Genomic DNA, 15,798 nt, shown 5'->3' with positions numbered 1-15,798 from the left:
AATGGATAAGCAGTTGTGATGTGTCTATACAATGGGATGCTACAGAGGTAACACAGTGAACCTCAAGAGCATCATGCTGAGTGAGAGAAGTTGGATATGAAGAACTGTCTACCCTGATTCTACTTATGAGAATTCTAGAAAAGGCAAAACTATGGTGATAGAAAGCAGGTCAGTGATTATCACAGGCCAGACTTTGAGGGAGGAGATTGTTTATGGAAGTACACAAGGAAACCTTTAGGGTAACGGACTGTCCTATATCATGATTGTGGTGGTGGTTTCATGACTATTATCATTTGTCAAGACTCATTGAACTTTGAGTACATTTACTGCATATAAATTATACTTCAATAAAATTGTTTAAAAGAACAAAAAGGCTAAGTGGCCATGTAAAGTAAAGAATTGAAGTAATTCAAGTTCTTTTTTCTTTTGTCTTTATGATCATGGTGTAATAATTAATCAATTGTTCGTTCAAAACCTTTTGTTTAAATGAGAGAATACATAGTACCAGAGTGGTTGGAGATATGTGAACTGATATGGTTTTGGAATTCTCAGAATTACTTTCTGTGCAGAATAAAATGATTATTAAAGGAAAAGCAATAAAAATATGTTGCTTTTAAGCTTGCATATGTGTTATTAAAACTCAACAGTAAGCTCAGGAATTGTTTAGACCTTAGGCCAACAAAAAGATTTTTGATAAAGGAATATTTTGTCATTCATATTGTTTAGAATTGCTGGCTTATAGTGATGATAGAATGCAGACCAACATTTAATCAGCTTTATTATTGTCTTAAAATCCTTTCCAGACAATGCACCCCTATCACTGGCATCTGGATGAACTGCTCCTAGGCACTGTTCTTCACAAACTCCTGCTACTCCTCACTAGTAGTTGTGACCTCCTGGAACCCTAGAAATAATAGCACAAATTCATAGGCCAGTCTGATTTGCCAAATCTTTCAATGTTTTGTAATTATTAACAAGTATTACTGATTACCTACCACAGACCAGGTGCTAGTTCTGGGTACCAGCACCTGGTCTGTGGTGCTAGTCACTTCACTGAAAATGTTAGTAATCTCAAGGACTTTAAATTCTGATGATGTCTATCGACACTGTAAGGACAAGCAATAGAGTCTGCCACAGGTCAACACTGTAGACCTTCCTAGAAGTTACAGTCTGCCCTTTGTTTCCTCTCCATCGTCTTTCTCAGCGTCCCCCCAGGTGATCACCTTTTCCAGTATCACAGCCAATCATATTCCTCATAAGCTTCGGGGGTGGGGCTGAATAGGTGTGACATCCTCTCAGAAGAGAGCTCCAACAAGTGGGACCTTCTGCACCAACTTCGATTTATTTGTTCTTCTGTGCCTTGTACCATCCACTTGATAATTAGCTTTCACAATTCTCTATCAGAAACAAGGTGCTTCTGAAGTTTTTTTTTTAATTGATTTATTTTTAATTGAAGGATAATTGCTTTACAGAATTTTGTTGTTTTCTGTCAAACCTCCACAAGAATCAGCCACAAGTATACATACATCCCCTCCCTCTTGAACCTCCCTCCTGTCTCCCTCCCCATCCCACTCCTCTAGGTTGATACAGACAGAGTCCCTGTTTGAGTTTCCTGAGAAAGTGAAAATGAGGTCACTCAGTTGTGTCTGACCCTTTGCCACCCCATGGACTGTAGCCCGTCAGGCTCCTCTGTTCGTGGGATTCTCCAGGCAAGAATACTGGAGTGGGTTTGCATTTCCTTCTCCAGGGGATCTTCCTGAAACAGGGATTGAACCCAGGTCTCCAGCACTGCGGGCAGACTCTTTCCCGTCTGAGCCACCAGGAACTCCTGAGTTTCCTGAGACATACAGCTATCTATTTTACATATGGTAATGTAAGTTTCCTTGTTACTCCCTCCATGCACCTCACCCTCTCCTCCCCTCTCCCCATGTCCATAAGTCTGTTCTCTATGTCTGTTTCTCCATTGCTGCCCTTCTGAAGTTTTTGATGTAGGAATGCTGCTCAGAATTATAAGTGGCCTCCTTGATATTCTGCATCACTAGCTAAGGTTTTCATAGCAAATATCTGTGCCCATCAAAAAAGGTTTAAGCTGAAAGTGCCTGAAAGAGTTTCAAAAGGATAAATGCCCCCTTGATGGTTAATACAGGCCAAGTTAGGTCGACCACAAACCTCTGTGCCTTGAGAGGGCTGCCCTATTTAGCACACTCCAGTTCCATTTGATTTCCTTTTTTCTCCTTTTAAGCCCACCTAAAGGGCTTCCCTGGTGGTTCAGGCAGTAAGGAATCTGCCTGCAATGCAGGAGACCCAGGTTTAATCCCTGGGGTGGGAAGATCCCCTGGAGAAGGAAATGGCAACTTTCTCCAGTATTCTTGCCTAGAGAATTCCATGGACAGAGGAGCCTGGGAGCTACTGTCCATGGGGTTGCAAAGAGTCAGACACGACCGAGTAACTTTCACTTTTACAACAATTCTTAACCTAGAAACATGAGCTCCTTCGTGTACATGAATTGGGGTCTGGATTTACAGAGATCAAGAAGCTTCTTTGTGATTAAGTGTAGGAACCCAGCACAGTCAGCACTGGCTTCCCCAAGACTTCCAACTATGCACCCTCGTCCCTCCCAAAGAAAAGTAGATCAGGTCTCAGAAACAGTACTGGGAGTCTTCAGAATCTCATAAGAACTTTTACATCTTCTATGTTAATAGTTGTAGGATGAAGATGATGATAATTGTCGATGAGTTTTTTTCTATGAGATTGTAGCATCTTCTTTTCAGATCAGTGTTAGCATATTCCTTGTCAAGCAAGTTAATACTCCATCTCAACCAACTCCTTTTTATAGGCTTGACAATGTCATTAAATGATTTGAATGAGAGAAAGACGTTGAACATTTAGCAATTAGATGAAGAAAGGCATTTTTACATTTTGACTTTTTGTGAGCACTGCCGACTTAACACAAAAATATCACTAGTGATGTAACTATCAAATGTCACTAACAAAATACTCTGCCACTTGTATGGTGACCTGACTCCTTGTTATTTCAGTTTTTGCTTATTTGTGTAGTCTTTCTTAACTAGCTGGGTAGCATCACCTACTCAATGAACATGCATGTATGCATGCTAAGTCACTTCAGTCATGTCTAGCTCTTTGTGACCCCATGGACTATAGCTTGCCAGGCTCCTCTGTCCATGGGATTTTCCAGGCTGGAATATTGAAGTGGGTTGCCATTTCCTTCTCCTTAGCGGACATAAACTTGGGCGAACTCTGGGAGATAGTGAAGGACAGGGAAGCCGGGCAGGCTGCAGTCCACGGGGTCGCAGAGTCAGACACGACTTAGTGACTGAACAACAACAGTAGTCTTAACACCATTAAGGCCATAAAAAAGTTTGACTTGAGGTCTGTTCTTTGGGGTTATTTCTTCTGCTGCTGAGACTATCTTCAGCTGCCTGGGGAAGATATGAACCCCGCTGTAGCAGGTTGGTAAGTTTCAAGAGGATACAAAGTGACTGAGTTAGGCAAGAAGCAGAAGATTTGGGGCCAAGTTGAATGGTGGTGTTTGATGGGGCAGTCGCGAGGAAGGAGCCCATGGAAAGGCACAGTCCAGAAACTGCTGAGCTGATATGGCCCAGAAGCCCTGCGTGCCCAGTGTTGCCTCTGTGTCGGCCTGCTTATTTTCAGCATGCACAGCAAGGGGCTTGCAAAACATGCCCACCCAGTGACAGGGGACCTGAGCCCTCTGGTCGCTTGTCCTCTTCCAGCGTTCTTGGGATTTCTCTGGAATGTTCTAATTCAAAGGACGCTGTTACTTCAAAAGCTTCAAAAGTCATTTTATTCTACAGATTATATTTGGAATGAAAGCCTTGCTTACTCTTTAAAAAAATTTTTTTTTAATTGGAGGAAACTTGCTTTACAACATTTTGTTGGTTTCTGCCGTACAATGCAAATCAGCCATAACTGTACATATATCCCCTTCCTCTTGAGCTTCCCTCCCGTCCCTCCCTTCTAGGTCATCACAGAACGCCAGGCCAGACTCCCTGTGTGATACAGCAACGTCTCCCCAGCTGTCTGTTTTGCACATGGTAGTGTATATATGTTGATGCTACTTTCTCCATTCATCGCACTCTTTCCTTCTTCCGTTGGAGGCTTGCTTACTCTTAGCTCCACTGCTCTTAAACCTTTCTACTTGTTCTTGCTGGTAAAATGCAGATGAATGGGAGAGATTATTTCTAGGTGTGGGGTTTGTATTAGATGTTATTCTTTTATTCATTCCTACTCAACAGATATGTACTCAGTACTCACTAGATGCTAGGGAAACATGGGCGCCCACTTGTTCAGAGCTTGTGCACAGCCCTGGATCTGAGGGATGGGAGCCTTGTGCTTTGGGCCCGGAGTGGAATCACACTCACAGGTCGCTCGCGCTGAGGGCTGTGTTCTTGTCCTGCCGGAGGCTCTCTGGGGGATGGTTCTATGAGGACCTGCCTTGGCTGAGGCTCTTTTGGTTGAATCTCTTAATACAGCTGCACAAGCCAAGGCCTCCCGTTGAGTAATATAGCCTGGAGGGAAGACAGGAGATAAACTTCAAAGTCAACAGCTTTATAAAGCAAACAACTCTGCAAATATCCACATAGGCACAAAATTCCTTCTACTTTGTACGGTAGAAACAATTACGTTTAGCATTCTCAGATTGTACAGTTTTTCAGGCCATGAGGTATGTTTTTCTTCTGGTACATTTCTCATTGAATAAGTTAATAAATTAATTAAATTAATAATAGTCTGTAATTATTGACAAATAGACAAATATTTGGAGAGGGACTTGAGCCGTGAGAAATCTTCACATGAGTTGCTTATCTTTAATAGCAAACTTGCTTCGGATAGAAACATTCAGTCTCAGTGTTTTTAATTGCAGTCTGCAGACCTTGCACAACACAATCATTTGATTGAGGCCACATTAATAATGCTCTTTAAAAATGCAGGTTTCTGACCCTATTTCAAAGAACTTCTGAGTCAGAAACACAGAAGGTTAGGCTTGGAAGTCTGTATTTTTTCTTTTTTGTCCTGCTGCATGGTATGTATGATCTTAGTTTCTAGACCAGGGATCGAACCCATGCCCCCTCCACTGGAAGCTCCTCATTGATGTTTATTATCTGTGTGATCTTGATCAAGTCCTATAGTGTGTGTGAGTTATAGTTTCCCACAGCAGTAAAGTGGGGGTGAAAATGAGATATTCTGTGTAGAGCTCATAGCAGTGTTGGAAACATGGTAGATACTTAATAAACATAAGCATTATTGCTGTGACTCAAACAAGCCAGTGAGTCTGCACAACCAGCGATGGGCTGAGCGGTGGGTTGAGCCTGGATCGTCTGCCCAAGCCCATCACCACTTCAACTAGACCAAGTGCTCGTAAATCTCAGAGAGTTGTTGACATTTTATAACAAGCCCTACTCCAATTTCTTTAAGCCCTCTTAATTTCCCCATAAAGCCTTGCTTTATATTGTCAGAGAAAATCATTTTTAAATTGACCTGCCAACCATGTTGATAAAACAGCAGGCTGACAGGAGGCCATTCTTCTTGAATTATTTATCTGGAAACCCGACTTCCAGCACTGTAGCACAGGAGTCCTCCTTCCTGAGGCGCCTGGTTCAGGTCAGGTAGTTAAACTCACCAAGCAGCTGCTGGTGCTGAAGGCTGTGAATGTAGCGGGTCTGCAGGGCCTCCCACTGGGGCCTGGGGCTGTAAATCCTCATGATGCTGTAAAAATAGCGCTGCTGCCCTTGGGTTAGGTCCTGCCGGAGCAGAGCGGGGGACTGGTGAGTTGCTGGACTTGAGGATCAGAGTGTGATGTATTCAGAGCTGACTTCCACAGAAATAAGATGCTTCTCCCACTGTCGCCCTCCCCCTTTCCCTCTCTCAGTGAGTTTCCTTTCACCTCCCTTAGTTTACTTAAACTGTCTTCCACTGGCATCTGTAATGGTGAAAATGAGTTAAAAAAAAAAAAAGATTCTAGGTAGGTAGGTCACAGTATTAGGCTGAGGGAGATCCAAAAATTTTCAATATCTGATGCTGAAGCTGAAGCTCCAATACTTTGGCCACCTGACGCAAAGAGCTGATTCATTATAAAAACCCTGATGCTGGGAAAGATCGAAGGCAGGAGGAGAAGGGGGCGACAGAGGATGAGATGGCTGGATGGCATCACCGACGCAATGGACATGAGTTTGAAGAAACTCCGGGAGATGATGAAGGACAGGGAAGCCCGGCGTGCTGCAGTCCATAGGGTTACAAAGAGTCAGACACGACTTAGTGACTGAACAATGACAACCTGTACTGATCTGTTATAATCCTTGTTGAGGAAGGTAGACTGAGAATCTGCACAGGGCCTGAAGTGTGCCAGGCCTCTGGAGAGTAAAAGAACTTTCCATTCAGAGCTCTCAGCTTAAGCAGAGAAGATAGATGAGTGGATGGGTAATGTGATAAGCATTCAAGGTCATTAGTGACAGAGAAGGAATATAAGCTCATGTTATGGAGTCAAGGAAGCTTCCTGAAAGAGAAGACCAACACATCTGAGTCCGCCTTGTCAGGAGAGATTCCCTAAAGGGGCTAGAATATGGATTCTCAAAGGGCATCAGCATCGCCTAGGAATCTGTGAGAAATGCAGATTCCCGGGCCTCAGCCAGACCTACAGAATCAGTCACTGGAGAGGGGAGGTGGGACCCAGGACTCTGGTGACCTCTGGGTGGTTTTGACACTCGCGCCGTAAAATTTGGGAACCACTGGACTAGAAGAAAAAGAAAGGCTGATTGTAGAGAGAAAGTGGTATAGATTTTCTTCTGGGGTACAAAATATCTGAATATATTGGAAACCAGACTTTTGGCATTTTTTTTTTTTTTTAACTTTAACCTGGTGGCTCAGATGGTAAAGAATCTGCCTGCAGTGCAGGAGACTCGGGTTTGAGTCTTGGGTTGGGAAGATCCCCTGGAGAAGGAAATGGCAAGCCACTCCACTATTCTTGCCTGGAGAATTCCATGAAGAGAGGTGCCTGGCAGGCTACAGTCCATGGGGTCACAAAGAGTAGGACACAACTGAGCAATTAACACTTTCACGGCAACTACAAAAAAATTATTTTAACCAGGATATAGAGTCTGAACTGGAAAAGCCTCTAGAGTGGGACAGTGGAAGATCATGGTGGGAGCCTTTTATGCTACACTAAGAGGTTAAAGATTATCTTTAATATGAAGAAACACTGGTGTTTCTTTAAGGCAGTGGTTCTCAACAGGAGTGATTTTGACCTTTAAGGGACACTTGGCAGTGTCTGAAGAAATTCTTGGTTGTCAGAGATCGTGGGAAGGAAGATGGTTGCCACTGGCACTCAGGGGTTAGAGGCCAGGGATGCTGAACATACTGCAGAGCACGAGGCAGCCTCCCAGTCCCCCCAGATAAGAATTACCCAGGCCCAAACGCCATTCTTTGAGCTGACTGGGTCTGCATTGTGGAAAGACCACTCTGGGCCTGCTATGGAGAATGGCCTTGAGGGAGGACAGACCGCTGGTAAGGGGGCCATTTGGAAAGCTACCACCTAGTGCAGAGAGGAACAAGAAAGGCTGCACTACAATTGCTTCTGTACACCTGCCTGATATATAGAGATGAGGAAACAGAGAAAGCGGCACCAACCTTTTAGAAAAATTAAGATAAAATAAGTTTGTGTGTGTGTGTGCATGCTAAGTTGCTCAGTCCTGTCCGACTCTGTGACCCCATAGACTGTGGCCTGCTAGGTACCTCTGTCCATGGGATTCTCCAGGCAAGAACAGTGGAGTGAGTTGCCATTTCCTTCTCCAGGGGATCTTCTCGACCCAGGGATCGAACCCATGTCTCTTACATCTTCTGCATTGGCTGGCATGTTCTTTACCACTAATGCCACCTGGGAAACCCAGAATAATTTCACCTTAGGCTAAAACATTCAAAGCAATGACAGAATTTCAAAACCAACGGATAACCATGTAGTAAAAAGTAAACTTAAGATAATTATATATAAGCTAAGTGAATTTTATCTGCTAAAATATTCTGTGTGGTGTTGAAATCTGTCAGTTTTTTTTTAAGATCTAGAGACCTTAAACTTGATATTAAAAATATATTCAGAGAGAAAGTAGCTGAGCCAAGTACTTCACACTTGAGATATTATTTCAGTTTTACAGTTTCTGAATTAGATGTTTTAAAAGATAATATATTTGAAGAAGAGAATAGATCCCTAATTAAGCCTTTTCAAATGATTGAGAACAATATAACATGAAAATTGCAAGCCATTTCAAGAGCAAAGCTCCAAAGTGCAATGGGAGTTTCCATTATATAAGATAAAACCTTAAAAATTATAGTTTTATTTTACAAGGGGGAAAAAAAAAGCATAGTTCTTTTCCTTAGGAGAATACCATCTTCCTAAATGAGAAGCAATAGATAATGCTTTTTTTTCTGATTTTATTTTATTTTAAACTTTTTATTTTGTATTGGGGTATAGCCAACACAGCTCAGAACACAGAGATGTGGGTTTTTAAAAAAACTCGTTTTTTTATACTAGAGTATAGCCCATTAAGAATGTTGTGATAGTTTCAGGTGAACAGGGAAGGGACTCAGCCATACATATACATGTATCCATTCTCCCCCAAACTCTCCTCCCATCCAGGCTGCCACAATACATTGAGCAGAGTTCCCTGTGCTGTGTAGTGGTCCTTGTTGGTTACCCATCTGAAATACAGCAGAGTGTACCTGTCCATCTCAAACTCCCTGCCTATCCCTTCCCCCCATCCTACGCCCTAGCAACCATAAGTTTGTTCTCTAAGTCCGTGAGATAGCAGATGATATTTTTTATATTGTCACCCTATTGCTTAGCTTTCCTTGAGGGGAAGGAAGAGTTCCTAAAGGGGGATGGATGTAAGATTAGATCATCCGAGTGCTCCTTCATTCTCTCAGATACTCTGTCGACACACACCAAGGGTGTGCGTCGAGCCCTATGTTTTCCCTAATGCCAGGTAAACAAGGACCCAAGAAACCCTCACCCCCTGAAGAAGAGACAGAGAAGGCTCCTCCATCTGTGAATAACATGCTGTACCTTCAACAATGGCGTGTCAGAGGCAGAGCGAGGGACTCGAATGCAAGGAATATGTGGCACATTCCACAGCTTTTGTTGTCTTTTCCATTTTTCTCCCATCTTTATTCTGTACCTCGAAGAAACAGCAAAGCGCAACATAAATTTTCATGTTGTTCAAACAGTTTGGGGGGACGTACCTAAGTAAGTAAGCAATCAAGTAAATAAGTAAACAAATAGATGTTATTTATTTCAAGGGAAAAGACATTTTCTCAAGTGTTTCCATGGGATTGGACCTCACCAGACTTCTTAATTCTGCACTTTTCCAAATTCTCATCCCTTGCTTGTTGTTCCGTCGCTAAGTCCTGTCTGACTCTTTGCTGTAGCCAGGGACGACAGCACGCTAGGCTTCCGGTCCTTCACTATCTCCCAGAGTTTGCTCAGACTCATGTCCACTGAGTCGATGATGACATACAAACATCTCTTTCTTTGTCGCCCCCTTCTCCTGCCCTCAATATTTCCCAGCATCAGGGTCTTTTCCAATGAGTCGGCTCTTCACATTAGGTGGCCAAAGTATTGGACTTCAGCTTCAGTATCAGTCCTTCCAGTAAATATTCAGGATTGATTTCCTTTAGGATTGACTGGTTTAATCTCCTGGCTATCCAAGGGACTCTCATGAGTCTTCTCAAGCATTCCAGTTTGAAAGCATCAATTCTTTGGTGCTCAGCCTTCTTTATGGTCCAGTTCTCACATCTTTACGTGACTATTGGAAAAACCACAGCTTTGACTATATGGACCTTTGTCAGCAAAGCAATGTCTCTGCTTTTTAATATGTTGTCTAGGTTTATCATAGTTTTTCTTCCAAGGAGCAAGCATCTTTTAATTTAGTGCTGCTGTCACCATCGCAGTCATTTTGGAGCCCAAGAAAATAAAATCTGTCACTGATTCCACTTTTTCCCATCTATTTGCCATGAAGTCATGGGACCCAACCCAAGGGAATAAATCAGAGCCCTTTGTCTTTCTGCTTACTGTGCATTCCGAACAGGTGGGTTGTAAAACCACACCAGGTCTTAAAAGTTATTTCTTGATAACTCTAAATAATAGTTACTACTTTATCTGATTCTATAAGTAATATATATCATTTTTGAAAATTTAAAAATAAAAGAGCAAATAAGATTATCCATAATTTAACAGTGCATAACTATTGTTGTCATTTGATTGATTTCATTTTACTATTTTTTCCCTGTGTACATCCACTGTGATATTAGAACAGGGAGGTCATCCTCTATATGTTGTGCACCTTCCCAGCACATTTAATAACCTTTGAAAATATGATTTATCATGGCAGTATATATATCTTTACATCCTTTTCCATTTCCTGCACATTCAGATTTGCTGTTTTTCCAGCCTTGTACTATAGAAGAAGCTGTTAAATCTGGCCAGGTTTCTAACCTGACAGAGATACAGAATGAAGGAGCCACAGCTGCTATGATTAAGTCTCATTTCATTTCCACGCAATTCAGGATTTAGAATCTGAGGTGTATAGAATAATTTAAAAATTAACCATCAAGAAAGAATAAACATATTGGAGCAGGGTTGACATGGCAGAGTGGAAATCCCAGCATTTCTCCTCTCTTCCCTCCTTTGCCCTTGTCAACAATGTCTACCTCATCGGTTTACTTGATTACCTGAAATTTTTTAAAAATTCAGTTTACTGAAGTATAGTTAATTTACAGTGTTGTGTTGATTTTGGCTATACAGCAGAGTGATTCAGTTGTACGAATATATACATTCCTTTTCATATACTTTTCCATTATCGTTTATCACAGAGTATTGGATATAGTTCCCTGTGCTATAGAGTAGGACCTTGTTGTTTATCCATTCTGTATATAACATGATTAGCTGAGATTTGAAAATAGAATGCTCTCACTTTAGGCCATTTCCTCCTCTCTCCTCTACCCTACTGTATGCTCACACACATGTGCACACACGAGCACCACAGTACACGCACTTAAGAATTTTAACATGTGAGAAATCTCTGGTTCCAAGTTTACAGAGCTAAGGCTCAGATCTTCCAGAAGAGAAATTTATTAGGGAAATGTCAGTCAGCATCTTTGTGCATCTTGTTTCCTCAGTATAAACTTATAATTTAAACTATAAGTATTTTATTCAATACTGCTTTCCTTCCACGTGCTCTCCAGAAGGCATCCCAACCAAGATACACTCTTTTAATATTGATGGTGATAGATGCCTACACTCTACCCTGTAATCAAATCATCTCCATATCCCTCCTCCCATTTTCCAGGTCTGTAGAGCAGAACATAAATATTCTTCAAAGCTGGAAAGATTGTTTTTCTTTCCTCAAATAGCATCAGAAAATGACTGACGATCTTTCTTAGGGCAGCAATTCATGTGTGCTTTCCTTGGGCTATTGCTAAGGAAATCCATCTTACCTAATCAAGTGGTCTCCACTTGATAAAGTTTGATTAAAATGCTTGCAGAGCTCAGGGAGGAAATATCTACCAAAAAACTTATATCTGAAACAAAAAGACAGATTTACTTAAAAGAAACTTACCCAGTATTGTAATCTCCCCTCTTTAAAAAGCTGGCATTCATATTCAGTGTAGTTTTCCTGCAAGATCTCTTTCTTCATGGGGTGGTGGCGGTATAATCCTGTTTGTTGATAAGCTGATATCCAAGCGACATCATGTGATGAAACAAAGGGCTGGGAGATTTGGCTGCTTGCCTTTCCCTGCTTCTAGGCAACATTCAGCTGCACAGTTTAATCTTTTATCTTTTTTTCCCCCAAAATCTTGTATCTAATTAAGTGTCAACTTCTAAATCTACCATATCTGCATTCAGTGCAGACACCAGGGAGAAAAGTACATGGAGACAGAGAGACTGAATATTAAAGGTCAAGAAATCCGTCAGGGCAACAGCCCATTACATGTGTATTTCTCAGATTTGGAATCAGTAATCCCCATCCCTGTTGCTCAGAAGGATGAAGGAATAATTCCTAAATACAGAGGTACAGGCATAAACTTGTGGTAATCTATGGAGTGGTCCCATATGTTAAGATAATGTTCTGTTCTCAGTTTTTGGAGGAGTGTGCTATTCTCCATGTTTGATCTTGACTTGAGGCCACATGATGAAGAACTTACGGAACAAGATTTTTGCCCACACTGACGTCATCAGTGTGAGCCTCCCTTTGTAACCTGACTCATGAGAGCAATCTCATCACTTCCTCTGGGCTAGCGTTATGACTACAGACTACTTTCTTTCAGATTGTCTGCAAAAATGAAGAGTTCCAAGGGAAAATGGAAGAAGAAATAGCAAAAAAAGAAACCAGAAATTCAAGATTCTTCAGAGGCTAAAGGGAAGAAAAATATAGGGAGATAAAAGTGATGAATTGTATAGCTTAAAAGAGAAAAGATTCAACACACAAAAATAGTTTGCATTTTCCCACAATAATTGAAGTGCAGACCTTCTGGGGAATAAACATGATACAAGGAAGAGTCTATAAGTGCCAGTGAATACCCCCGAACCTCTCAGATTCAAGTCAGAGAGGTGATTCTCTACTGAGAGAGAAAGATCAGTTGTCTGCAGAGTTGACACTGTCTGTTGAGTCTCCCTTGAATGTTTTTCCAGGATGTGATGAAATGCCTTCTAGGGCTCACCACATCTGCTGACAGTTACAAACACACATTCTGATTCATAACAACATGCATCACTCCCTGCCAGGTAGGGAAAACAGAGACAGATCTAGGTATTTGACTGAGAGGGAACTGAACATAAGAAATAGAAAAGCCTGGGAATGGCCTGCATGGGAGCAAAACAAGAAAGGTTAGCTAATCCAAAGACTGGCAATTGCACTAAATTACTACTGCACCTAGAGCTGGGGGTCAAAGGGAAAAATGATTTCAGCCAGAGCCCATGAACATGGAGGCTGCTTCTCTTGGGCCATTGCTGCCGAAAGAGCTCCCCAGGACCTGGTACTCACCTGCTAGTCTTGCTTCTATGTTCTTTCTGAAATTTTATTACTGTTGCTGTCACCACTGTTGATGGCCTGGCTGCTACTATTGCTAACATGGTCGCTGATGCTGCCGCTGTTACAGGAGCAAGCAGCGATCATTCTCCTTTGCCTTTCCCCCACATTTCCATCTCCTGCATCCCAGTGGGTGCCAACTGGTGAGGAATTCCAAAATGTATTTTGCAGTCTTCTCACTACTGTGGTAAGGGCTTCCTTGGTATCTCAGATGGTAAGGAATCTGCCTACAGTGCAGGAGACCTGGGTTTGATCCCAGGGTTGGGAAGATCCCCTGGAGAAGGACATGGCAACCCACTCCAGTATTCTTGCCTGCAGAATCCCATGGACAGAAGAGCCTGGAAGGGTACAGTCCAGGGAATTGTAAAGAGTCGGACACAACTGAGCAACCAACATTTTCACTTTCACTGTAGTAACGAGAAGGGTGTAGAAGGGTAAGCACAAAGCTGAGAGATAAAAGACACCCCTGCACATGAGAATGCCATCAACAAAAATTTAAGAGGTACCTCAGGGATTTATGAAGTCTGGTAGAAGGCTGAAGGACTTAGACATACAGCCAGTGTTTGCCTAATACCACTAAAGTTTGGAATTTTTAAAGAGAAGACAAAATAAAAGATAATCACCTAGCTCTATAGATGGTGTCGGGGCTTCCCTGGTGACTCAGCAGTAAAGAATCCACCTGCAATGCGGGAGACCTGAGTTGGACCCCTGGGTTGGGAAGATCCCCTGGAGAAAGAAATGGCAACCCACTCCAGTATTTTTGCCTGGGAAATCCTGTGGATGGAGGCCATGGGATCACAAAAGATTCAGACACGACTTAGTGACTCAAACAACAACAATAGATGGTATTAAAGAATGAGAGATACATTTTGGGACAATAAGCATTAGGAATGATAAAAATGTATAGTATCACTTTTGGACAAAGGAAATGTTTCCCCGATGACAGCTAGATTTTTCAAAGAGAATTTAAATTAACTACAAAAAAAAAAAAAAAACGGTAGAAAAACTTATCATCTAGTTACTATAGAAAATATCATTTTGCCTACTGATGAAAATGCAGACTATTTCATAGATGAAACATTGGTACATCAATGGAGCACAATGCTTAAGACATTGGTATGTTTAAATTCCATGCTTAGAACATGGATCATAAAGTGTTTCTTATAGGATAGTAGGGTATACATGACCTGGTGGGCATTACCAAGTGAGAAAAAGTGACCCACGATTGGAATCCACAATGAAATTAAACCATAATGTAAAGAATACATTTCAGTTCAGTTCAGTTGCTCAGTTGTGTCAGACTCTGTGACCCCATGGACTGCAGCACACCAGGCCTCCCTGTCCATCGACAATTCCCAGAGTTTACTCAAACTCATGTCCGTTGAGTCAGTGATGCCATCCAACCATCTCATCCTCTGTCGTCCACTTCTCTTCCTGCCTTCGATCTTTCCCAGCATCAGGGTCTTTTCCAATGAGTCAGTTCCTTGTGTCAGGTGGCCAAAGTATTGTAGTTTCAGCTTCAGCTTCAGTCCTTGCAATGAACATTCAGGACTGATTTCCTTTAGGATGGACTGGTTTGATCTCCTTGCAGTCCAAGGGGCTCTCAAGAGTCTTCTCCAATACCACAGTTCAAAAGCATCAATTCTTTGGCGCTCAGCTTTCTTTATAGTCCAACTCTCACATCCATACATGACTACTGGAAAAACCATAGCTTTGACTAGATGGACCTTTGTTGGCAAAGCAATGTCTCAGCTTTTTAATATGCTGTCTAGGTTGGTCATAACTTTTCTTCCAAGGAGTAAGCGTCTTTTAATTTCATGGCTGCAATCACCATCTGCAGTGATTTTGGAGCCCCCAAAAATAAAGTCTGACACTGTTTCCACTGTTTCCCCATCTATTTGCCATGAAATGATGGGAATGGATGCCATGATCTCAGTTTGCCAAATGTTGCACTTTAAGCCAACTTTTTCACTCTCCTCTTTCACTTTCATCAAGAGGCTCTTCAGTTCTTCTTCGCTTTCTGCCATAAGGGTGGTGTCATCTGCGTATCTGAGGTTATTGATATTTCTCCCGGCAATCTTGATTCCAGCTTGTGCTTCTTCCAGCCCAGCGTTTCTCATGATGTACTCTGCATATAAGTTAAATAAGCAGGGTGACAATATACAGCCTTGACGTACTCCTTTCCCGATTTGAAACCAGTCTGTTGTTCCATGTCCAGTTCTAACTGTTGCTTCTTGATCTGCATACAGATTTCTCAGGAGGCAGGTCAGGTGGTCTGCTTTCTCATCTCTTTCAGAATTTTCCACAATTTATTGTGATCCACACAGCCAAAGTCTTCGGCGTAGTCAATAAAGCAGAAATAGATGTTTTTCTGGAACTCTTTTGCTTTTTTAATGATCCAGCAGATGTTGGCAATTTGATCTCTGGTTCCTCTCTCTTTTCTAAAACCAGCTTGAACATCTGAAAGTCCATGGTTTACATATTGTTGAAGCCTGACTTGGAGAATTTTGAGCATTACTTTGCTAGTGTGTGAGATGAGTGCAATTGTGTGGTAGTTTGAGCATTCTTTGGCATTGCCTTTCTTTGGGATTGGAATGAAAACTGACCTTTTCCAGTCCTGTGGCCACTGCTGCGTTTTCCAAATTTGCTGACATATCGAGTGCAGCACTTTCACAGCATCATCTTTTAG

At 42.0% G+C, this 15,798-nt stretch overlaps 1 protein-coding gene across 1 annotated transcript; it reads right to left on the bottom strand.

Moving 5' to 3' along the window:
• Window positions 1-4,325: 4,325 nt before the first annotated feature.
• Window positions 4,326-12,192, bottom strand: FAM216B (family with sequence similarity 216 member B). The gene is given in 6 exon segments (XM_081550855.1): window positions 4,326-4,409; window positions 4,411-4,547; window positions 5,657-5,777; window positions 9,089-9,209; window positions 9,353-9,403; window positions 11,640-12,192. Coding segments are annotated over 6 exon segments (555 nt in total). The 5' UTR covers window positions 11,681-12,192.
• Window positions 12,193-15,798: the final 3,606 nt, after the last annotated feature.

Source organism: Giraffa tippelskirchi, chromosome 12 (genome assembly GCF_054371585.1).
Source record: "Giraffa tippelskirchi isolate mGirTip1 chromosome 12, T2T-mGirTip1v1.2.pri, whole genome shotgun sequence".
In the NCBI taxonomy this organism is placed as follows: Eukaryota; Metazoa; Chordata; class Mammalia; order Artiodactyla; family Giraffidae; genus Giraffa; species Giraffa tippelskirchi.
Note: the sequence above shows the minus strand (reverse complement) of the source record. Positions and strands in the feature narration are given on the sequence as shown.